At 41.6% G+C, this 26779-nt stretch overlaps 1 protein-coding gene across 2 annotated transcripts in view; it reads right to left on the reverse strand.

Annotated features, from left to right (window-relative positions):
- The window catches only part of LOC140199885 (protein disulfide-isomerase TMX3-like), a 162643-nt gene extending 139634 nt beyond the window's left edge, over positions 1–23009 (reverse strand). For both annotated transcript variants that reach the window (XM_072262397.1, XM_072262392.1), the window contains exons 1-3: positions 22934–23009; positions 22732–22786; positions 3780–3819 (exon numbers count right to left, since the gene is read on the reverse strand). In XM_072262397.1, coding sequence (XP_072118498.1) covers positions 3780–3819; positions 22732–22786; positions 22934–22973 — 135 coding nt within the window. In that variant the 5' untranslated portion in view covers positions 22974–23009. The remainder of the gene's footprint in view (positions 1–3779; positions 3820–22731; positions 22787–22933) is intronic.
- Between the last annotated feature and the right edge of the window lie 3770 nt (positions 23010–26779).

Below are 26779 nucleotides of genomic sequence, written 5' to 3' on the forward strand. Positions count from 1 at the left end.
CAGTGATCATAATGCCATTAGTTTCAATTTGATCATGGACAAGGATAGATCTGGTCCTAGGGTTGAGGTTCTGAACTGGAAGAAGGCCAAATTTGAAGAAATGAGAAAGGATCTAAAAAGCGTGGATTGGGACAGGTTGTTCTCTGGCAAAGATGTGATTGGTAGGTGGGAAGCCTTCAAAGGGGAAATTTTGAGAGTGCAGAGTTTGTATGTTCCTGTCAGGATTAAAGGCAAATTGAATAGGAATAAGGAACCTTGGTTCTCAAGGGATATTGCAACTCTGATAAAGAAGAGGGAGTTGTATGAAATGTATAGGAAACAAGGGGTAAATCAGGTGCTTGAGGAGTATAAGAAGTGCAAGAATATACTTAAGAAAGAAATCAGGAGGGCAAAAAGAAGACATGAGGTTGCCTTGGCAGTCAAAGTGAAGGATAATCCAAAGAGCTTTTACAGGTATATTAAGAGCAAAAGGATTATAAGAGATAAAATTGGTCCTCTTGAAGATCAGAGTGGTCGGCTACGTGCAGAACCAAAGGAAATGGGGGAGACCTTAAATAGGTTTTTTGCGTCTGTATTTACTAAGGAAACTGGCATGAAATCTATGGAATTGAGGGAATCAAGTAGTGAGACCATGGAACCTGTACAGATTGAAAAGGAGGAGGTGCTTGCTGTCTTGAGGAAAATTAAAGTGGATAAATCCCCAGGGCCTGACAGAGTGTTCCCTCGGACCTTGAAGGAGACTAGGGTTGAAATTGCGGGGGCCCTGGCAGAAATATTTAAAATGTCGCTGTCTACGGGTGAAGTGCCGGAGGATTGGAGAGTGGCTCATGTTGTTCCGTTGTTTAAAAAAGGATCGAAAAGTAATCCGGGAAATTATAGGCCGGTGAGTTTAACGTCAGTAGTAGGTAAGTTATTGGAGGGAGTACTAAGAGACAGAATCTACAAGCATTTGGATAGACAGGGGCTTATTAGGGAGAGTCAACATGGCTTTGTGCGTGGTAGGTCACGTTTGACCAATCTGTTGGGAGTTTTTCGAGGAGGTTACCAGGAAAGTGGATGAAGGGAAGGCGGTGGATATTGTCTACATGGACTTCAGTAAGGCCTTTGACAAGGTCCCGCATGGGAGGTTAGTTAGGAAAATTCAGTTGCTAGGTATACATGGAGAGGTGGTAAATTAGATTGGACATTGGCTCGATGGAAGAAGCCAGAGAGTGGTGGTAGAAAATTGCTTCTCTGAGTGGAGGCCTGTGACTAGTGGTGTGCCACAGGGATCAGTGCTGGGTCCATTGTTATTTGTCATCTATATCAATGATGTGGATGATAATGTAGTAAATTGGATCAGCAAGTTTGCTGATGATGCAAAGATTGGAGGTGTAGTAGACAGTGAGGAAGGTTTTCAGAGCCTGCAAAGGAATTTGGACCAGCTGGAAAAATGGGCTGAAAAATGGCAGATGGAGTTTAATACTAACAAGTGTGAGGTATTGCACGTTGAAAGGACAAACCAACGTAGAACATACAGGGTTAATGGTAAGGCACTGAGGAGTGCAGTGGAACAGAGGGATCTGGGAATACAGATACAAAATTCCCTAAAAGTGGCGTCACAGGTAGATAGGGTCGTAAAGAGAGCTTTTGGTACATTGGCCTTTATTAATCGTAGTATTGAGTATAAGAGCTGGAATGTTATGATGAGGTTGTATAAGGCATTGGTGAGGCCGAATCTGGAGTATTGTGTTCAGTTTTGGTCACCAAGTTACAGGAAGGATATAAATAAGGTTGAAAGAGTGCAGAGAAGGTTTACAAGGATGTTGCCAGGACTTGAGAAACTCAGTTACAGAGAAAGGTTGAATAGGTTGGGACTTTATTCCCTGGAACGTAGAAGAATGAGGGGAGATTTGATAGGGGTATATAAAATTACGATGGATATAGATAGAGTGAATGCAAGCAGGCTTTTTCCACTGAGGCAAGGGGAGAAAAAAACCAGAGGACATGGGTTAAGGGTGAGGGGGGAAAAGTTTAAAGGGAACATTAGGAGGGGGCTTCTTCACACAGAGAGTGGTGGGAGTATGGAATGAGCTGCCAGACGAGGTGGTAAATGCGGGTTCTTTTTTAACATTTAAGAATAAATTGGACAGATACATGGATGGGAGGTGTATGGACGGATATGGTCCGTGTGCAGGTCAGTGGGACTAGGCAGAAAATGGTTCGGCACAGCCAAGAAGGGTCAAAGGGCCTGTTTCTGTGCTGTAGTTTCTATGTTTCTATGGTTCTATGGAGAGAGGATCTAAAACCACATACTGCATTTACATAACATGTATTAAATCCACGTATTTATGACCACATTGGATCGAGGCAGAGTAGAGAAAAACTGATGCCAACAAGTGGCAGAAGAGTTAGAACCAGAAAATGAAATTAATTAACTAATAAAAACAAATGGCATGAGGATATTTGTTCAACAAGAATACCAGTAATTAGATTCTTAAGCATATTACCAGAGGAGTGGTGTCCAAAAGGGAACTAAGTAAGTACTTGAGAGGAAACAAATTGCAGAACTATGGAGTAGTTGTGCTATGGGGTTAGGGGCAGAGAAGACAGGAAGTGGTTAGAAACGGGACTAATTGGCTTTTTCTCAAATGGATCAATGTACTTGCTTCACATGCTGAATGGTCTCCTGTGTTGTAAACTTTGATATAATTGACATAATAAAACCCAATACTACAGACTAATTAAAATAGTACACAGGTTCAATTATCTAATGAAAAGGCATGCTGTTTTGTTCCAAAACCAAGTCTTAAACAACAATTCTCTCATTAGCATAGAGCTAGCATAAGTAATTAGCTTTATTTATCACATGTACATCGAAGCATAGAGTGAAATGTGTCTTTTACGTCGAAAATGTGTGGAAGGCAGCCCGCAAGTGTCACCACGCTTCAGGCACCAACATTGTATGCCCACAACTCACTAACCCTATTCCATATGTCTTTGGAATGTGGGAGGAAATCAGAGCACTCTATAAGGGGTATAAATAGATTGGAGAGTGGGAAACCTTTCTCTATAACAGAGATATGTGAAACCACAGAGCACATATTGAAGTACTACAGAAGATTTAAGGAATTCTTCTCCTTAAGAGGGAAGTTGCAATTTAGAACACGCTGGCTAAGGAACCAGTGGAAGCAAAGGCTCTCAGAACATTTAAAATGTACACAGATGAGCACTTAAATTGTCAAGGAAGAAAAGACTACAGAGCAAGTGATAACGAAAGGGATTGTTTAGATGGATAGTTGATGGCTAGCATGGGCGTGATGGGTCAAAGGGCCTGCTTTTATACTGTATGTACACTCATAATTTGTCAGTACCCAGGTCTCTCTTCCAAAACAACAAACATCAGTTTGTAGCAGGGATGTGAATTTACCAGCCTCATATTGGTGCAGTAATAAGCAAAGGCCAATTTGTTTATTGATGATCCCATGATGAGGCTCTTAGTTAATGGCCCTTTCCAGACAGTACAGCAAGTAGCCTTGCCCTTCTAGCTCAATAATCTTGTCTACATAAAATGGCAAATAGTACACAGCATCAATGCGAGTATGGAGGTGTCACCTGCATAAACAAGTGAACATTAACTGAAAAACAAGCTGTTCTTAATCTCTAAAGATCACTATCAAGTGCAGTGTTATTTTTGGTAGTAGAGACAGTCAATTAGCTGTAGTGGAAAATTAACTGCCAGCATAACATCGTTTGCAATTAATTTTATATTTAAAAATTTGAAGTAAGTTTATACTTACATCTACCAACCAAGTGTCATCTTCTCTATTTTCTTTAAACCTGCAATAAATCACCATGGCGTCACCAGTGTAGAATTTCAACACAGACTGTATTCAAGCCAAGACATTTTGTAATAAAAAAATGTTCCTGTCTTTGATATTAACTATGAATGTTAAATAACTTATAATTGATCACCTTCAGAGTAAATTCACACAAACATTTATTTCTGAAATACACAAGAAACCATACACAGTTTTTTAAAGATAGGCAAGCTGCACATAGCAAGACTTGTACTTGGTCCCACAGTAACTGGACCAAATTGTATTTTAACTGGCAGTTCCATTACACACACACACACCATCCCACTTCCTACTCTACTGAGTCTAGCACTAGCACATTTACATTCTGAACTGAGGGTTCAGCTGCACTTTGCATCTGACCCCTCTGTGTTCAATCAGCCATAGGCAGAGTAAATAATACAAACCCATTTGTTGAGTTCATTGATCTCGATTAGAAAGAGCTGACCTTAATTTAGCAAAAAGGATGTTATTTTATTTTATAATTGAGTGATTTATTCAGCCTTTAAAGCTGAGGGACCAGATATGAAGTTTATCTGCTCTCAGCTAAGAATGCTGTCACTAGACCAATGTTGGGTCCACTGATTTAAAGTATTTGAACAAATATTTTAAAATTTACATAGAACATAGAATAGTACAGCACAGTACAGTACAGGCCCTTCAGCCCACAATGGTGTGCCGACCCTCAAACCCTGCCTCCCATATAAGCCCCCACCTTAGATTCCTCCATATACCTGTCTAGTAGTCTCTTAAACTTCACTAGTGTATCTGCCTCCACCACTGACTCAGGCAGTGCATTCCACGCACCAACCACTCTCTGAGTAAAAAACCTTCCTCTAATATCCCCCTTGAACTTCCCACCCCTTACCTTAAAGCCATGTCCTCTTGTATTGAGCAGCGGTGCCCTGGGGAAGAGGCGCTGGCTATCCACTCTATCTATTCCTCTTATTATCTTGTACAGCTCTATCATGTCTCCTCTCATCCTCCTTCTCTCCAAAGAGTAAAGCCCTAGCTCCCTTAATCTCTGATCATAATGCATACTTTCTAAACCAGGCAGCATCCTGGTAAATCTCCTCTGTACCCTTTCCAATGCTTCCACATCCTTCCTATAGTGAGGTGACCAGAACTGGACACAATACTCCAAGTGTGGCCTAACCAGAGTTTTATTACATCGCGACTCTTAAACTCTATCCCTCGACTTATGAAAGCTAACACCCCCATAAGCGTTCTTAACTACCCTATCCACCTGTGAGGCAACTTTCAGGGATCTGTGGACATGTACCCCGAGATCCCTCTGCTCCTCCACACTACCAAGTATCCTGCCATTTACTTTGTACTCTGCCTTGGAGTTTGTCCTTCCAAAGTGTACCACCTCACACTTCTCCGGGTTGAACTCCATCTGCCACTTCTCAGCCCACTTCTGCATCCTATCAATGTCTCTCTGCAATCTTTGACAATCTTCTACACTATCTACAACACCACCAACCTTTGTGTCGTCTGCAAACTTGCCAACCCACCCTTCTACCCCCACATCCAGGTCATTAATAAAAATCACGAAAAGTAGAGGTCCCAGAACAGATCCTTGTGGGACACCACTAGTCACAATCCTCCAATCTGAATGTACTCCCTCCACCACCACCCTCTGCCTTCTGCAGGCAAGCCAATTCTGAATCCACCTGGCCAAACTTCCCTGGATCCAATGCCTTCTAACTTTCTGAATAAGCCTACCGTGTGGAACCTTGTCAAATGCCTTACTAAAATCCATATAGATCACATCCACTGCACTACCCTCATCTATATGCCTGGTCACCTCCTCAAAGAACTCAATCAGGCTTGTTAGACATGATCTGCCCTTCACAAAGCCATGCTGACTGTCCCTGATCAGACCATGATTCTCTAAATGCCTATAGATCCTATCTCTAAGAATCTTTTCCAACAGCTTTCCCACCACAGATGTAAGGCTCACTGGTCTATAATTACCCGGACTATCCCTACTACCTTTTTTGAACAAGGGAACAACATTCGCCTCCCTCCAATCCTCCGGTACCATTCCCGTGGACAACAAGGACATAAAGATCCTAGCCAGAGGCTCAGCAATCTCTTCTCTCGCCTCGTGGAGCAGCCTGGGGAATATTCCGTCAGGCCCCGGGGACTTATCTGTCCTAATGTATTTTAACAACTCCAACACCTCCTCTCCCTTAATATCAGCATGCTCCAGAACATCAACCTCACTCATATTGTCCTCACCATCAAGTTCCCTCTCATTGGTGAATACCGAAGAGAAGTTCAGATTGAAACCTTTGAACCCTTTTTAAAAATACCCCTCTCAAAAAAAAAAAGTTAAAAACGTGACAATTGCTAGCTACTAAAAGGAAAAAATGAAGCATTCTCATGATGGAGCTGCAGCATAAATCTATCCCCAGAAGGTGCTGTAGAATTCCCATCAATTGATCCCATGCAAAAGATAAATGAGGAAAAATGCTGAAAAATTAGAATCACTATATAATATTTTGCAATCAGCCAAAAAGCATTTAAAATAGATATCACTTTGTTACTTGGAAGCTTCACATCTAAACTAAGGGACTGAATAAACCAAAGAGTCCCACGGATAGTTACAGACTTCAGATATTTTCTATTTTTCCCCAACCAACTCCAAAATCATGGACAGCGTATGCATCAGTGATAGTTCATGTGTATGTAGTGCTATTTTAATCCTGATGAAGGATCTTGGCCCAAAATGTTCAACGATTTATTTGTCTTCATAGATGCTGCCTGACCTGCTGAGTTCCTATATTTTAATATTTTCTGATTCAGTTTATTGTACCATTATGTATCTCCCCAGATAAATGAAGTCTGAATAACAAACATCTTGCAATTAAAGTCATGACGCAGGGTTTTGACCTAAAACAGCAATTTCTTCCCCCACTCTGCCACACATCACCAACAGATGCTGCACAATCCACAGTAATTTCATCATCATCCTAATCCAGCAATAAATTCAGCAAACTATTACTATATCTGCTTTGGAACATCGAGAATAATTAAAAAGTAACATAGAAAGCACGAAAGTTCAGGAATTTCCAATACATGCAGCTCTTTCTACACAACAGTACAAATATATGGCATATTTTATCACAGGATTTATTTTATTTCTTTACTGATTAGAAAATATGCCACAGCCGAGAATGTACATTCAGTGGCCACTTTATTAGGTACACCTATACACCTGCTTGTTAATGCAAATATCTAATCAGCCAATTGTGTGGCAGCAGCTCAACACATAACAGCCTGCAGACATGATCAGGAGGATCAGTAGCATATTCTCAACAGAATGGAGAAGAAATGTGATCTAACTGATTTTGACCATGGAATGATTGTTGGAGCCAAAAGGGATGGTTTGAATATCTTAGAAACTGATCTCCTGGGATTTTCATGCACAACAGACTCTAGAGTTTACAGGGAATGGTGTGAAAAACAAAATTCATCCATTATGTGGCAGTTCTCTGAACAAAAACACCTTGCTAATGAGAGAGGTCAGTGGAAAATGGCCAGACTGGTTCAAGCTGACAGGAAGGCGACTGTAGCTCAAATAACCACGTGTTACAACAGTGGTGTACAGAAGAGCATCTCTGAACACACAATTCAAACCTTGAGGTGGATGGGCTACAGCAGCAGAAGACCACAAAGATACACTCTGTGGCCACTTTATTAGGTAGAGGAGGTACCTAATAAGTTGGCCACTTAATGTATATGTAAGCTTAAATGCTACTTTTAGTTGTGTGTCAATCAGATTTGAAAGCCAAGTGAACGACATGCCAGTTGTTAAAATGTAGAAATATTGTCATTTTTTTCCAGAGAACAAGTACCAACTAATTTCAAAGCTTAATTTTCCAGAACCTGATCTGAATCCCACTGAGTTCCAAATACAGCTAGTAAAGCTTAGCTGTTTGGATAGTTTCAAGTCTTAGACCTGCCTCCATGCATTTCCATGTGTCCAGCCAGAGTCCACATTTTCTGAGAATCTAGCAGCTGGATGAGAATTCTTACTGCTTACAATGGGGATTCAATCCTTCCAGATGAGGGAATAAAGGAGGAGCCGTGCTCCCTAGTTAAAGCAAAACACAAACCTCCTTAATTGTGCTGTGTTGATGTTTGTTTGGAAAAAAATTAATAATTCATTTTAACATTAGCAAAATTTCAAAACTCTTGAAATGTCTCTTAGCGTTCCAGCCATAGTTACTAACACCTCTGCAAAAAAACCTTTTATGGAGATTTTAGGAGCAAGGTAACAGTGCTTCATTTTAAAAACTTGCAGTAATTTCTATGCCAAGCACTGAACTGTTGCCACAAAATAACAAATTCCACAACACTTGTCAATGGGAAAAAACCTGATTCTGATTCACCATGAGCCTCAAGAGTCATTCAGACCTGCCACTAGACTAGCACAGAGGGCCAAGCAGACACTGCAGGTGACCTTTTGGGGCAGCCTCCATTCCCATTTATTTTAAATTACAAAAAGACATCAAATATGTTATTTTAATTCTACAGATTCCTGGTCCTCCTGGAAAATTGTGCGAAACAACCCAGACAGAATCATTATGGCAGAGGCAGCAGCAATTCTTCTACAATACTGGATGCTCAGAAAGCAATCCAGCTGGTCCCATTTTCCTGCTTTCAAACGATTTTCCCGCTTTCAAACTACTTTCCTTTCAGCGCCTACTTAATTCCCCAATGTTAACCATGACTCACTCTTTCCAGTCCCTTTCTAGACAATGGGCTCTCAATCATAACTGCAATTTTGCTGCCTCTCTCCACTTGACATCTTTTGTTCCAAGGCAAAACACACAAAATGCTGGAGGAACTCAGCAGGTCCAGATGAGGTGAGAGGAAAATGGGAGTGGGGAGTGGTGAGGGAGGTGGGGGCCAAGTACCGAAAGTTCGAGAAATCAATGCTAATGCCGTCAAGTTGGAGGCTACCCAAACGGACTATAAGATGTTGCTCCTCCGACCTAGGTGTGGCCTCATCTTACACTGACCCATAGGTGAGGACAAGAGGAATCCTATCCCTGGTGGGGTGGCGTAAGGATTTTCCTTGTGTGCAAAATGGAAGAGATGCAGTTGAAGGCAGCATTGATGGTGGAAGAAGGGAAGCCCCTTTCTTTGAAGGGGGACATCTCCTTAGTTCAGGAATGAAAAGCATTATCCTGACAGCAGATGTGGCGGAGACAGAGGAATTGAGAAAAGGGCCCTGTACCTCCTTCACTACCATTCAGGGTCCCAAACAGTTCTTCCAGGTGAGGCAACACTTCACCTCCGAATCTGCTGGGGTCATCTACTGTACCTGGTACTCCCAGTGTGGCCTCCTGTATATTGGTGAGACCCAACATAGATTAGGAGGCTACTTCGCCAAGCACCTACACTCTGTCCGCCAGAAAAAGCGGGATCTCCCAGAAGCAACCCATTTTAATTCCACTTCCCATTCCCATTCTGACATGTCAGTTCACGGTTTCCTCTACTACTGCAATGAGGCTGCATTCAGGTTGGAGGAGCAACATCTTATATTCTGTCTGGGTAGCGTCCAATCTGATGGCATGAAGATTGATTTCTCGAATTTCTGGTATTGGACTACCCCCACCCCTTCACTATTCGTATTTCCCTCTCTCACCTTATCAACTTATTTCACCATCACCTCCTGCTGGTGCTCCTAACCCTTCTCTTTCTTCCATGGCCTTCTGTCCTCTCCTATCAGATTCCCCCTTCTCCAGTCCTTTATCTCCTTCATCAACTTCCCAGCCCTTTACTTCACCCCTGGCCCTCTCCTGGTCTTACCTATCACCTACTATCTTGTATTTCTTCCTCCCCACCCCCCACCTTCTTACTTTGACATCTCATCTTTTTTCTCCAGTCCTGATGAAGGATCTCGGCCCAAAATGTTGACTGTTTATTCTTTTCCATAGATGGTCCCCGGCTTGCTGAGTTCCTCCAGTATCTTGTGTGTGTTGGTTGAGTAGCACTAATGCAGACTATGAACTGACTCAACAGCAAAGCACACCTACTGCAATTAAACTAAATGGAGGCACAAGAGTCTGCAGATGCTGAGATCTAAAGCAATGGGTCAGGCAGCAGTGGAGGGAAATGGACAGTCAACATTTCAGACCAAAACCTTTCATCCCGCTTGAAAGATAGAGGAGGATATCTGATGGCAGAGAGGAGGTGAAGAATGCTCCATGAACACTAAGTCACTATTATTGCACTACTTATTTATATATATATATATTTATCAGTGTAATTTATAGTGTATTTTGTGTATTGGACTGTATTACTACCCCAATACTCTCATGGTAATGCACCATCCTCCAAAATTCAGCCATGTACAGTTGCCAAAAGTTCCGCAACTCATATGATAATCTGTGCTGCCACATTTTGACATCACCTGTATTTAATGATCCAGGCTGACCTCAAATCTAAGCATATCCCAATGTTAAAATTCTCATCTATATGGTATTTCTAAATTCAGCTTTAAGTTTGCTCCTCCCTATCATGGCAACCTGTTATCTCAGTGCTTATTCAAATCACCAGTTTTTCACATTCACCCCTGGTGGCCATATCAATGGCTACCTGGGACAGAATCACTGAGATTTTCTATTTAAATTTCCATCTTTCATACTTCTTGGGATATATCTTCAAATCCAAACTTATGATCATTTGCATTAATATATCCTTGGACTCCAATTCTGTTTGCTACAACTTCCTGAGAGAAAATTTTAACTTATTTAAGGCAGTAGGTCAGTGTAAGTAATTGCTATTCATGAGATACACAACTGTCCCAAGAAATTAACATTTCAGCAGTAAAGGCATTACCTCAAATGTACGAGAGGCAATGCCTCAAAAAGGCGGCATCCATCATTAAGGACTCCATCACCCAGGTCATGCCTTGTTCTCATTGCTACCATTAGGAAAGAGGTACAGACTCAACAATTCAGGAACAGCTTCTTCCCCTCTGCCACCTGATTTCTGAATGAACATTGAATAAACTCACGTTCCCTAGTCCCATTCTATCGGACACTGCTTCACAGCCCATAAAGTCGGCAATATTACAAGTTACCCCTGATTGGACAGCCCAAACACTGGCATGAAACCGTTCGCCGCTAGGGTAGGAACCATCCCATTTATCAACAGTGGATGTGACATGATAAACCGCGAAATGTATACTCAATCAGCTTCTGCCTGATGTGTATTGTATAGCCAAATGCCTCGTAATCTAATTAGTGTATGAATGGATGAACGAGATTCCCACTGGAGTATCCAAGGACATTTTCAACCTCTTACTGATATGGGTGGAAGTTCCCACTTGCTTCAAAAAGGCAACAATTATACCAATACCTAAGAAGAATAATGTGAGTCGCCTTAATGACTATCTCCCAGTAGCACTCACATCTACAGTGATGAAATGCTTTGAGAGGTTGGTAATGACTAGACTGAACTCCTGCCTCAGCAAGGACCTGGACCCACTGCAATTTGCCTATCACACAATAGGTCAATGGCAGATGCACTCTCAATTGCTCTTCACACAGTCTTAGACCACCTGGACAATTCAAACACCTATGTCAGGATGCTGTTCATCGACTATAGCTCAGCATTTAACATTATCATTCCCACAATCCTGATTGATAAGTTACAGAACCTGGGCCTCTGTACCTCCCTCTGCAACTGGACCCTCGACTTCCTAACTGGAAGACCACAATCTGTGCGGATTGGTGATAATTTCTCCTCCTCGCTGACGATCAACACTGGTGCACCTCAGGGGTGTGTACTTAGCCCACTGCTCTACTCTCTCTATATACTCATGATTGTGTGGCTAGGCATAGCTCAAATACCATCTATAAATTTGTTGATGATACAACCATTGTTGGTAGAATCTCAGATGGAGATGAGAGGGCGTACAGGAGTGAGATATGCCAACTAGTGGAATGGTGTCACCGCAACGATCTTGCACCCAACATCGGTAAGACGAAAGAGTTGATTGTGGACTTCAGGAAGGGTAAGACGAAGGAACACATACCAATTCTCATAGAGGGATCAGCCCAAAATACTGATGCAGCTATAAAGAAGGCAAGACAGCGTCTATACTTCATTTGGAATTTGAAGAGATTTGGTATGTCAACAAAAACACTCAAAAACTTACATATACGGTGGACAGCATTCTGACAGCCTGTATCACTGTCTGGTATGGGGGAGGGGGGCTACTGCACAAGACCGAAAGAAGCTGCAGAGGGTCGTAAATTTAGTCAGCTCCATCTTGGGTACCAGCCTACAATGTACCCGGGACATCTTCAAGGAGTGGTGTCTCAGAAAGGCAGCGTCTATTATTAAGGACCTCCAGCATCCAGGGCATGTCCTTTTCTCACTGTTACCATAAGGTAAGAGGTACAGAAGCCTGAAGGCACACATTCAGCGATTGAGGAACAGCTTCTTCCTCTCTGCCATCTGATTCCTAAATGGACATTGAACCTGTGAACAATACCTAATTTTTAAAATATATATTATTTCAGCTTTTGCATGATTTTTAATCTATTCAATATACATATACTGTAATTGACCTATTTATTTATTTATCTTTCCATATTATGTATTGCATTGAACTGCTGCTGCTAAGTTAACAAATTTCATGACACATGCCGGTGATAATAAACCTGATTCTGATTCCGAATCCATGAACATTACCACACTACTTTTAAAAATTTTTATTTTAGCGCTACTTATTTAATTTAATATATATAAATACAAATTTCACAACATACAGTGTGCCAGTGACATTAAGCCTGATGCTGATTCAATGCTAAGGGAGTTAAATTTATTTTTTTTAAATCTGCTAATCCAGAGCTTCTTTTCTTCTCTATGCCTTTAGTTGTATCTGATTTTATTCTAATGAACCTCCTGTTTCTCATTCCTTACACCTCACTAAGTTGGAATATTGGCTTTGGCGTTCAGCAAAGCACAGTTACCTGGCCTGGCCATGACATGAGCAATTCAAATGGCTAGAGTTGAGAGTGAAATGCGCTTTAAAGTCTGAAACATTAAAACATTAAGTAAAATAAAAAGAGTAACTAACTACACATCAAACAAAATTCCCTATTCCAGAAGCAGTATATCCATCACATGCAAAAGTTGGGCATTAGGAAAACTGTGTGTTTCTACTCAGTTATTACAAAAATCATTATTTGGTTCTGGGAAATGGACAGTACAGAACACTTAGTACAGTGAAACCCTGTTATAACACAATCGTTTGGGTCCATAACATGTCATCGCAAAAAAAGCAGGGTCACACTAAAACAGGATTGTTGTTACTGTAGAAAATAAAACAAATTAATTTTTAGTAAAGCTTTTTAATACACAAAACAAATAAAAACATTCAAGAATATTAGCAATCATTTACAGTTTACACCTAGTCTCAGGGTGTTCAATGGCTTCAGACACTTTTGGGGGTGGGGGTGGATGCTCTTCATTATCATCTTCTTGTGGCTTGAAAACCAGTACACTGGCCTCCGTCGGTGTGAGAGTTATGTTACGGATGGTCTCAGCGTCTGTCAGGTGCTCATCTGTTGGGTATTCGTCGTCGGCAGAGTACCACTGGTGTAGCTCTTCTTTGTTCCATTCAGACAGCTTCTCTGCCTCACGCACATCTTCCTCTGTGAAGCCATACAAATCTGGCTCATCATCATCATCTTTCGTGGTGGATTGGCGTGATGAAAAGGCTGGCCCCAGACTCTTCTTTCTTTCTTCTTAAATCCTTTTATTAATTTTCAAAATTATAAACTCAATAACAAAGTTGGTACAAAGAGATTGGAATAATGTTAATCGCATACATAAAATGAATTTTAAGTAACATAGATATTAAAGACTTCCAAACTCATAATGAAATTAATCATTAAAAAAAAGAAATAAAAAGAAAAAAAATATAAACAAAAAAAACCCAAAAGAAAAAGAGAAAAAAAAAACCCCAAAAAAAGCAAAACAGGGCTAGATCAATAGCTTGTATCAGACACGTTCAGTAATGTTGTTAACTCGCTCCTCTCATCATATAATTTAAGTTTAGAAAAAAGATTCGGAAAGGTCAGATTACATCATATGAAAATGTTGCATAAAAGGTTTCCAAGTTTCTTCAAATTTAACCGAAGGGTCAAAAATATCACTTCTAATTTTTTCTAAATTTAAACTTAATATAGTTTGAGAAAACCATTGGAATGTAGTTGGAGGATTAGTTTCCTTCCAGTTCAACAAAATAGATCTTCTCGCCATTAAAGTAACAAATGCTATCATTCGACAGGCTGAAGAAGACAAAGATCTATGTCCCACCATTGGCAATCCAAAGACTGCCGTAATAGGATGGGGTTTTAAATCGATGCATAGAACTGTTGAAATAATATCAAAAATGTCTTTCCAATATTTTTCCAAAAGAGGACAGGACCAAAACATATGAGTTAAAGAAGCCACTTCAGAGTCACATCTATCACAAGTAGGGTTTATATGGGAATAAAAATGAGCTAGTTTATCTTTGGACATATGAGCTCTGTGTACTACTTTAAATTGTATTAATGTATGTTTAGCACATATAGAAGAAATACTAACTAATTGAAAATTTTTTTTCCCATTTCTCTATAGGTAGGGAAAGTTGAAGTTCCCTTTCCCATTCATTTTTGATTTTATCAGATATATCTGGCTGTAATTTCATAACTATATCATAAATTATTGCTATTGATCCCTTCTGCAAAGGATTAAAATCTAAAATTTTATCAAAAATGCCAGAAGGATCCAGACTCTTCTCCCAGCATTTCTCTACACATGACGAGCTGACTGCTGCCCAGGCCTAAGTGGCAAACTTCCTTCACGTTCAGGCTTTCCAGATAGGCTTCAAGCGTTGTTGAGTCATCCACAATTCTACTAATTAATTCCCGCCTGTAATTCTGCTTGAACACATCTTAGACGTAGTGTTCTTGGGGAGGTAAGAGGCTCAGATCTTTCCATCACGGCTTACTAGGTTGACAGCTGGTGGATGAGCGGGACAGTTGTCAAGCAAAAGAAGAGCTTTGGGTTCTAGCTTTTGCTTACGCAAATAAGTGCAGATGGCAGAGACAAAAGTTTTGTGAAACCAATCCTCAAAGATGACATTTGTCATCCAAGCATTGCTGCTGTGCGTGTACTCGAACGATAACAACTTCATGTTGACATGGTGGAAACAGCAGGGTGGGCGAAATTTGCCAATCGTGAGCGGTTTTAACTTATGTGTTCCAATCTTGCTTACACAAAACGTCACGCGATCTTTGCGTTGTTTGAACCCCTCACGTTGATGGGCGTCATCTTTGCTGGCCAGTGTACGGTCTGGGATCATCTTGTAGCAGAGGCCCGTTTCGTCACAGTTGTACACTTGTTCTTCCACGTAGCCACCTTCTTCTAAGCGAGCTTTTAGTTCAGCTGGGTATTCGCTGGCAGCGGCACTGTCGGCTGAGCAAATTTCTCCTGACACTAACACTTGAGAAATCCCGTGATGGCGTTTAAATCGGTCTAGCCATCCATTGCTAGCTTTGAACTGCGAGGTTTCTCCATTGATCTGCTTGTCAAACTTCTCGGCTTGAGCTTTGAGAATAGGACCAGAAATTGGAAGGCCTTCTGAGCGATCTTGAACGAACCACTCGTACAGGCTGACATCTTTGGCTGTCTTCAGGCGTTTGGCTTTTAGTCCTGCTCCTTCTTCAACTTTGCAAGTGACGCGCATAACTTTTCTTCGTGAGATTTCCAGCCGCGAAGTGTTGATTCCGGTATCCCAAGGTCTCGTGCAGCTTGAGTTTGACCTTTAGTCTTGATAGCGTCAAGTGCGTGAAGCTTATCTTTCACAGAAAGGTTTTCTTTTTCTAGCAGTTTGTTCCATTTTGAGCAAAAGAAAAAAGGTCCAATGACTCACACAATATGTTGGTGGAACATAGCAGGCCAGGCAGCATCTGGTCGAGACCCTTCGCCAGGACCAACGGGAAAAAAGAGATAGTAAGAGATTTGAAAGTGGGAGGGGGAGGGAGAGACTCAAAATGATAGGAGAAGACAGGAGGGGGAGAGATGAAGCCAAGAGCTGGGAAGTTGATTGGCAAAAGGGATAAAAGGCTGGAGAAGGGGGAGTATGGATTGACATGGACATGGAGTCCAATGACTTATCGTGTTATATCCGAATTCGCGGTAAATCGGGGCGCGTAAAATTGGGGTTTCACTGTACTTTGTTTTTAATGCTTCTTACAAGCATGTTAACAAAACAAAACTGGATCTCACAGGAAACTTTTTTTCTAGTCAGTAACAATCAGAAAAACAAACAAAATGCCTCAAGACCTGATGAAGGGTCTCGGCCTGAAATGTCGACTGTTTATTCTTTTCCATAGATGCTGCCTGACCCGCTGAGTTTCTTCAACATTTTGTAGGTGTTGCTTTGGATTTCCAGCATCTGCAGACTTTGTGTTTTAAACAAAATGCAAGTCAAAAGATTAAGCACTCATCGGCAGTAGCATTTTCACAGAAAACATTGAGAAAACATATCATAAGCATAAACCAATTCTTGAAATTAATAATTTCTCCTGCAGATTAACTGGTGCATTCATCCAGTTAACCATCTATAGCTATCATACTTAATACCTCAATGAAATTATCAAATTGTGTACAGGTACAGTTGCAAGAAAACGGCTGTGAACCTTTGACATTTACCTGATTTTCTGCATAAAATTACTCATAAAATGTGGACAAATCTTCTTCTAAGTCACAATAATAGATAAACACAATCTGCCTAAACTAATAACACACAAACAATTGTACTTTGCATGTCTTTATTGAACACATTGTTGTATCATTCACAGTCCAGGCTGGAAAAAGTATGTGAACCCTTCTACTTAATAACTGGTAGAACCTCCATTAGCAGCAATATCCTCCACCAAATGTTTCTTGTAACCACTGATTAGACTTGCACAACGGTGAGGAGAAATTTTAGTTCATTCCCCCATAAAAAACTGCTTCAGTTCATTGATATTTCTGGGACACCTCGCATGAACAGCCCTCTTCAGCCCTCCACAACATCACAATTGGATTAAGGTCTTGTACTCTGACATGGCCATATCAAAACATGAATCTTCTTTTTAAACCATTCTGTCGTTGATTTACTCTTGTGTTTCAGATCATTGTCCCGCTGCATCATCCAACTTCTGACAAACTCCAGGTGACGGACCACTACCCTGATATTATCCTGTAAAGTGTCTAAATACAATTTTGAATTCATTGTCCCCTCAATGATTGCAAGCTGTCCTGGGCCTGAGGCAGCGAAGCAGCCCCAAATCATGATGCTCCTTCCATCATGCTTCACAGTTGGGAGGAGGTTTTGGTGATGGTGTGCTGTACCTTTTTTCTTCCAAACATAGTGGTGTGCATTTCTGCCAAGAAGTTCAACTTTTGTTTCAACTGTCCACAGAACATTGTCCCAGAAGTGTTGTGGAACATCCGGGTGGTCTTTTGCAAACTTGAGATGAATAGAAAAGTTTTTTTTTGAGAGCAGTGATTTGCTCCATGATATCCTTCCATGAACACCATTCTTGTTCAGTATTTTTCTTATAGTGGACACATGAACAGAGACTCTACCAAGTTCTAGAGATTTCAGCAGGGTTTTTGCTATTACCTTTGGGATCTTTTTCACCTCCTTCAGTGTTCGTTGATTGGACCACCTGACTCCAAATATCTTTTGTAGAAGGCATTACCCCAGAGGTTCACATACTTCTTTGAACCTAGACAGTGATTGTTTAAATGGTGTACTCAGCATTGACAAGAAGTACAATTGTTTGTGTACTATTAGTTTAGACAGATTGTCTATTACTATGACTTAGATGACAATCAGACCTCCTTTTATGAGTAATTAATGCAGAGAACCAGGTATCTGCAAAGGGCTCACAAACTTTTTCTTGCAGCTCTATTTTAAGTATGATAGATATAGATGTCAAGGAATTAATGTGTATGTTTTAGTGGTTTATACATAATCAAGCTGAATCATGGACTTCCATAGTAGGTACCTGAAAGCCCTAGAACAATACCACCAAAGAGTCTTATGAAAGACTTTGCAGATCAGCTGGAAGGACAGATGCACTGACATCAGCGTCCTGGAGGAGGCCAACACGAACAGCCTCTCCACCACGATAAAGCAAGACCAACTCCGATGGATAGGTCATGTCATCTGGATGCCTAACTCACATCTCCCCAAACAGATCCTTCATTCCCAAGGTCAGCGAGCCCCAGGTGGGCAAGCAAAACTCTTCAAAGATAACATCAGAATCAGCTTGAAGTGATTCAACATTACATCAAAAAACTGTGAAGACATCACACTCAGCAGATACACGTGGAGAAAATGTGCTCAAGGGGGAACTGCGCTACACGAGAACAATCTCCGCTGTGCAGTAGACAACAAACAGCAACTACAAGAGAGGAGTGAACAACCATCAACCACAGCCACCACTTACTCATGTCCACACTGCATCAGAATATGTGGATCCTGGATCAGCCTCTACAGCTACCTGAGGACCCACCAACAGAGAACCTCTAAGGAGAATGTCAAACTTGACTGGAGTGATCACACTAGTGCTATATATTAACCACATTGAGCTGAAATCATTTTTCCATTAAAAATAAACAAATATTATGTTTAAAGAAAGCAGTAAGATAGTTAAAAAAGCTAAAACTTTTAAGAGTAAAACACACATGATATTGGAGGAACTCAGCAGGTCAGGCAGCACCTATGGAGATGAATAAAAAGTCAACATTCAGGCTGAGACCGTTCTTTATTCCTTTCCATAGATGGTGACTGATCTGCTGGATTCCCCCAGCACTTTGTGTGTTACTCTGGATTTCCATCATCTGTAAAATCTTTTGTGCAGCTAAAACCTTTAGTTTCAGAAGATTTTAGGAAACAAACATTGGCAAATGTGGCAACCCCTCATCACTTTATTTGTATTTAGAAAAAGTCAGGAACTCAAACATTAAAGGCAGCAAAAATTATACTTAAAAAAAGGATTTAATAGCTATTACTAAGCCTTTATCATCCTCTCTCAGCTTGCACCTCTTTAATCATTTAGTTTCTCTTGGTCTGCACTCTATAGAAAATGTTTCCTTTGGATTTTTCCCAGCCATCACCTGTCCGTACAATTTACTTCTAACTCTTCCCAGTTCTGAAAGGGGGCCACTGACACAAAATACTAACTCCATTTTTATCTTGTCTGATGCTGTCTGACCTATTTCTAGCATTCTGTCTTTTGATTATCACCAGTTTTGTTTTTACTTTTTGAAGAACGCTTCCTGTTTTGCTTCATTGTTTCATTTAAAAATTACATTTATATGTTAGTATGCAACTTCCATTCAAGAATGGACATGAAAACAAACACCTCACAGCAAATTTATAAATAACATAGATAAGGTTAAATCTCATATCAAGTTATACATTATCTGAAATAAATACCTGTAACACATGGGATACGAAGGGCCAATGAAAAGTCTGAATCTCACACAGCAAGCCCTTACTCGCTAAACCCTTTGCTTTCATGATTACAATGCATACAGGATATCCTACATCAACACTAATTCTTTTTTCCTTACTTCAGCGTCTGAACTAATAATTGTACTGCTGGTTATTTACACTGGAGAACCTAACAATGATGAACAAATTCTTTCTTTTATTGTATACTTAGCTCTATTCTTTTAAAAATGTTTTGATCATGGGTCCTGATTAGGGGATTGGAGGTGGAGAGTGTCAGTGGTTTAAAATTCCCTGGCACGATAATACTAGAGGATCTGTCCCGGGACTAGCACACATGTGTCATCACAAACAAGACAAGGCTTCTATTGATGAACAGTGGAGAATATCCTACACAAGTAAGATCACAAGAGAGCCTGGAGAAGCTAGAAGTCTGGAACAACACACACAAAACACTGGAGGAACTCGGCAGGTCAGGCAGCATCAATGGAGGGAAGTGTACTGTCGACATTTCAGGCTGAGATCCTTCATCAAGGCCAGAGAAGGAAAGGAGCAGAAGCCAGATAAAAATAGAAGATGGGGACAGTGCACAAGGAGGCAGGTAGTAGGTGAATCCAGGTTGGCGGGAGAAGAGGTTGATGTGAGAAACTGAAAGGTACTGGTAGATGAATCCAGGTTTGTGGGGAAGAGGTTGATGTGAGAAACTAAGGGATGATAGGCAGAAGAGGCAAAGGGTTGAAGGAGGAATCTGATAGGAGATGACAGTAGGCTTAGTCCACTGCAACAGCCAGGATCTCCCAGTGGCCAGTCATTTTATTTCAACTTCCCATTCCCACACTGATATGTCTGTCCACAGCCTCCTCTACTGCCACATTGAGGCCAGGCAAACGTTGGAAGAGCAACACCTCATATTGCGTCTTAGTAGTTTCCAGCCTGATGACATCAATTTTTCCAACTTCCGGTAACCACTCCCTTTTGTTCAAAACCCCCAACCACCGTGTCCCATATCCCCCTGGCCCCCTTAACCCTCATATTTCCCCTCCCCCAGCCTCACAACCTGCCTATCTCTTTCACCTTCCTCTCTATGGTTTCTCATCTCTCCTTTATTCCATGTTCTCTCCTCTCAGATTCTTTCTTCTTCAGCTCTTTACCTCTTCCGCCTACCAGCTTCTCAAATGGACCCACAACATTTCCTCATTAGTCAAGAAGGCACAGCAGCATCTACATTTTCTTTTTTTTAATTATTAATTTTTATTGCAACACCAACAAATTACATTCAATACAACCAGTTGCCAATTACATTTTGACTGTTAAACCCAGCCACCCCACAACCTTCTACATTTTCTGACGAGATTCAGGCATGCAAGGCTCCCCACCCACATTCTAACAACCTTCTACAGGAGACCACTGAGAGTGTCTTGTCAGGATGCATCCTTGTGTGGTATGTATGGCATCAGACCACAAGACCCTCCAGAGAACAGTAAAAACTGCCAAGAGATCACCAGTGTCTCTCTGTAACCAACCCCCCTCCCCCCCGCCATTTGTGACATATACTGTAAGCGTTCTCGGTGAAGGGCCCAAAGTATTGTTGAGGATCCCTATCACCTGCCAACTACTGTCAGGAAGGAGGTACAGGAGTATCAAGACTACAACTGCCAAACTGGGTAACAGCTTCTTCTCATAGGCCATGAGACTAATGAATACACCGCCGCCATGAAGGTAGCGTCATTAGGACCACGAGCTGGTTACTGTATTGTTTACCTGTGTTGTGCACTACAAGCATTTTGAATTATATTTTATCAACTTATTTATGGTAGTATTTTGTTTTATGTTCTGTGTGTAATATATGTTTTGTTGGTGCACCATCATCCAGAGGAACATTGCTTCATTTAGGTGTATGTAGGTAGTCATATGACAATAACTTGAACTTAGTCCATGCCCCACTCTCTTGCCTTCCCTCCTCACCTGGATTCACCTACCAACTGCCAGTTTGTGCTGCCCCCCTCCCAACTTTTTAAAAAATATTCTGGCTTCTGTTCTCTTCCTTTCTGCCCACGATGAAGGGTCTCGGCCTGAAACATCGACTGTTCACTTCCCTTCATAAAGGCTACCTGAACTGTCGAGTTCCTCCAGCATTTTGCATGTGTTGATCAGGACAGAACGGAGATGGATGATAAGCAATATAAAGGGGATACGTAAAGAGATAGAAGCCAATTGGCGATAAACTGAGAGGGCTTGAAGGTTGATGTGCAGATGGATTCACTCTCCTACAGATGCTGCCAGAATTGGTTGCTCTAGATTCCAGCATCTGCTCTCGTCTCTAATATTTGAAATACATATTGTCCAACAAAATAACTTATAAAATGTTCCTCAACATGGACATGTATTTTTAATGACTATACCAGGTTTTTGCGTGAATAACATGAAACAGATCGCTTACTTCCAGTAAAAACACAACATAAACTTCAGTGATGCGAACACTATAGCAACCATGCTTAAACTATTAATACAAGGGTCATACCAACTCCAAGACTAAACAGTTGGAACTTTGCACATTCAAATAGCATCTTTATGTTACGGAAAGATATTTCAAATAAAACATGCATACACTGCCTAAAATCAATAGCATAATCACCGACATACAGTGTACCAAAGACTACCTGTAGCTCCTATAGCTTATAAAATTTGTTTTGGCTATGATAGCCAAATATTTAAAATGCCATTCTTGTATATAAATAACATATGAAGTACAGAAACATATGCATTAATATGCTAATTGTTGCCTGTATTCCTAATAAACAGGCATAAGCAAACAATTAAATGAACATTACATTCATTATAGAATGCTGACTTGACTACATCAGTTCTACAGAATTTGGTCCTACAAACTCAAATAGGTTAACTTTTTCAAATAACGGGTATTTAGGTCGACATAAAAGTAACTTAGATACCATTTAAAATAAAAGGAATGAGCTCAAAGTTGATTAGAGTCATCTGCCTTAACCTAAGCGGTAGGAATTTTTAGCTCCCTAAGGAATATTATTTGCAGAATGTTTTCCAACGCTAAGGCCTCGTTATGAATTACATTTAGCTTTAGGAAAAATACCCATAATGCTTCTTTAACACTTTACAGCATCATTTTATTCATTTGACTGTTGGCCAATCGTGCACTCTTCCCAACCCCCTTTCAAAAGAAATAACGTGCTTGGAATTAATTGACATTCAATAAAATGCACAGATTGCACTTTTGACAAATGCATATGGGGATGACTGATTTGCAACTTGTCACTTCGGAATTTACACAGTTTTATACCCGATTCAACAGAGCTGTGACAGATAACGTTACTGACAACTTACGAGTCATCCAAATCTATAGCAAAGGAAGACACCGCAGCGGTCCGGAAGACTGTAGCTGCAACAGAAAAGAAAGGAAAATAAACTGTAATCAAAGGCACTGAGTAAACCGATGAATTGTTTTGCTTGTGCCCTTTTCTCCCTTTGATGCCTGATGGCACTTCATGATTCGGGAAGCACGGAACAGTCGTTAGCGATCACTCACCTCCACATACCAGCAGCACAAGCCGCGCTGCCACTGCCATCTTGCCGGTGGGGCTGAGCCTCTCGCTCGCTCTCTCTCTCTCTATCGCGCAGGCGCACTAACACAACTGCTCCTCGCTGTCATAGAGACGCGGCCTATTACGGAGGCATAAACATCCAGTGTTTTGTTTTAAATTCTAAAACATATCATAGTTTAAAATATATACATATATATTTAAATGCACACGTTCTAGCATGCTAGAAATTGTCTGCTTTGAAATATTTAGTCTGAAAGAGTCAAGAAACTTAGAGCTGCTTCTTAAATATGTGGAAACTTTGCCTTTTAAGATTGTTTAATGTGATTTTCAGTACACAAGTGTAAAGGAGAACGAACGGCTCCGAGGCAGTACAAAAATCACAATAAGATAAAGAGCACAATAATGATAAAAAAGGCAAAATAAATATAAATAAACCAGGTAGCTTATGTACACAAATTGATTGTATGTCTGTAAAGTGATGCTAGACACGAGTGTCTGTCCTTAAGGTGAAAGACAGGAAATGATAAAGTAGTGGTGGTTGGGGATGGGTTAATGGGTGGAGGTGTTGATCATTCTTACTGCTTGGGGAAAGTAATTATTTTTGAATCTAGAGGTCCTGGCGGGTGGATGCTACGAAGCTTCCTTTCTGCTGGATTGGGACAAACAGTCCATGAGCTGGATGGGTGGGATCCTCATGATGTTACTGGCTCTTTTGTGTATACCTTTCTGTATTTATGTCCTTGATAGTGGGTAGGCTTGTGCCAATGATGCATTGCACAGTTTTGACTCGAGCTTCCAATCTGGACATTGAAAGTTTGAAGAGGAGAGGACTTCAATCAGATCCACCGCCTGAGGATAAAAGGCAGCTGCAGCAGGGTAATAGATCTCTCACCAGCGACCAGTCAGTATCTGGGATTGATTGGTCAGGCCAAATTAAGGAAGGCAGCGGCAAGTGCAGCGGCTGTCATCTTAGTAGTGATCGTGGAGGCTTTAGCTCTTGGAGGCTTCCTCAAAGAGAGGCTTCAGAGAAAGCAAAGGAAGGAAAAGCTCAAGTGTTTTCATTCTCTTTATATCAGACATCCCACCTCTCCCGGAAGTTCCGGGAGTCTCCCATATATTGATAGCAGCTCCCTGACGCCCGGACATTATATACAATATCCCGGAAATCGATTTTTTGGAGAGGGGGAGCATCCTGATTGGTCTCTTTTCGTGCTAAGTAGACCTATCAGTTTTCTCTGTGGGTGGGCTTTACAGTCGACCTCAAAAATAATGCCAGTGTTGCTCGCTGCACTGTTTGCAACAGTGACTTTTCTATTGCCCATGGTGGGTTAAAATGACATGTTGAGGTGAGTTTAACAGGTGTCATTCGTTCATTAGCATAGCTAATATTATTTAAACTAGCTGGCTAGCTGCTAAGGAGCTACTCTATTGATGTCCCACATGATGAGGCCAAGCTCCCTGTAGACTTGCTTTAAGTTGTAATAGAATAAACATGATAATATAATATAAGTACATATTTTAATGTCACATTTTCTGCATATACCCAACTAGGTTTACAGATTGGACAAAATCACTAAACAAAGTATTACATACACCCTTGGAGGTCGACCGGGGTGGGGGTGGGATATGGGGTTGCGAGGGTGGGGGTGCTACCTCCCTGAAATGAGTTTTTGCAGGGTGGGTTGTCTGTTATATCCGCTCAGCTAGGGACAGTAGTGATATCAGGCAAGATATTGAAATGCTCTGCTTGCAGGATGTGGGAAGGCAAGGAGACCTCCAGTGTCCCTAATGACTACAAACTGCGTAACGGAGTTGGAGCTAGAACTGAGTGAACTCTGGATCATTCAGGAGGTCAAAGGGGTGACAGATAGGACATATAGAGAGGTAATTACACCCAAGATGCAGGACATAAGAAATTGGGTGACAGTCAGGAAGGGGAAAGGGGTTAAGGAGCCAGTGCAGAGTACCTCTGTAGCCATCCCCCTCAACAAAAGGTATACTACTTTGGATACTGTCGGGGAGGGATGACCTAACAGTGGTTGGGTCTCAGGCACAGAGTCTACCCCTGAGACTCGCGGCGGGGTGAGGGGTGGAGTAGAGGCATGCTGTGGTGATAGGGGATTCCTTAGGGAGAATGAACAGAAGGTTCTGTGGGTGAGAACAAGATTCCCGGATGGTATGTTGCCTCCGGCTACTGGGGTCTGGGATATCTTGGATTAAATCCTTAGCATTCTTAAGTGGGAGGCTGAACAGCCTAAAGTCGTGGTCCATGTAGGTATCAATGACATGGGTAGGATGAGTGACAAGGTTCCGCATAGGGAGTTCAGGGAGTTAAGTGCTAAGTTAAAGGGCAGGACCTCCAGGGTTGTGATCTCAGGATTGCTACCTGTGCCATGTGCTGGTGAGGCTAGAACTAGGAAGATTATACAGGTTAATACGTGACTAAGGAGTTGCTGTAGGAGGGAAGGCACAAGATTTTGGGATCATTGGGCTCTCTCCCTGGGAAGGTGATACTTGTACAGAAGAAACGATTTACACTTGAACTGGAAGGGGACTAATATCCTAGCAAGAAGGCTTATTAGTGCTGCACAGTGGAGTTTAAAGTAGAATTGCAGGGGGATAGGAAACAAAGCACCAGAACAGTTAGCGGAGAGGTTGTGGAGGCAGATGCCGGTAAGACCTCAGACAAAGTTAGGAATCAAAAGGTTAAGCATAGTGTAACTAGTGTCCTGAGATTCGTATACTTCACTCACAACACGCTGGAGGAACTCAGCAGGTCGGGCAGCATCAGTGGAAAAGATCGGTCGACGTTTCGGGCCGGAACCCTTCGTCAGGACTGTAGGGGGAAGGGGCAGAGGCCCTATAAAGAAGGTGGGGGGAGGGTGGGAAGGAGAAGGCTGGTGGGTTCCAGGAGAAAAACCAGTAAGGGGAAAGATAAAGGGGTGGGGGAAGGGAGGCAGGGAGGTGATAGGCAGGAAAGGTGAAGAAAGAATAGGGGAAAACACAATGGGTAGTAGAAGGAGGCAGAACCAAGAGGAAGGAGGTAGGCAGCTGGGGGAGGGGGCAGAGTGACATAGGGGTGGGGGAAGGGAGGGGGAGGGAATTACCGGAAGTTGGAGAATTCTATGTTCATACCAAGGGGCTGGAGACTACCTAGATGGTATATGAGGCGTTGCTCCTCCAACCTGAGTTTAGCCTCATCATGGCAGTAGAGGAGGCCATGTATGGACATATCTGAATGGGAGTGGGAAGCAGAGTTGAAGTGGATGGCTACTGGGAGTTCCTGTCTGTTTTGGCGGACGGAGCGGAGGTGCTAGACGAAACGGTCCCCCAATCTGCGTCGGGTTTCACCGATGTAGAGGAGGCCGTACCGGGAGCACCGGATGCAAATTCGTATACTTCAATGCAAGAAGTATCATAGGAAAGGTGGATAATAGTGCTGAAGATGAGGGAAGCTGGTTTACAAACAGAGGCAATATGTAGTGAGGAGAGGCTATTGATAGTGCAAAATTGCAGTCAATAGGATGAGATGCAACGTAAAAAGCAGACAGAATCAAAAAGAGTGAATTCAGGACTGAAGGTGTATCTGAATGTGTGCAGTATACAGAATAAGGTAGATGAACTTGCCGCACAGTTGCAGCTTGACAGGTATGATATTGTAGGTATCACTGAATCATGACTAAAAGATTATACCTGGGAGCTTAATGTCCAAGAATACACATTGTAAAGGAAGAGTAAGCAGGAAGGCAGAGCGGGTGGCGTTGTTCTGTTGGTAAAAAATGAAATCAAATCATTAGAAAGAGGTGAGATAGGGTTGGAAGGTGTTGAAT

This window comes from Mobula birostris, chromosome 1, assembly GCF_030028105.1.
Source record: "Mobula birostris isolate sMobBir1 chromosome 1, sMobBir1.hap1, whole genome shotgun sequence".
Lineage (NCBI taxonomy): Eukaryota > Metazoa > Chordata > Chondrichthyes > Myliobatiformes > Myliobatidae > Mobula > Mobula birostris.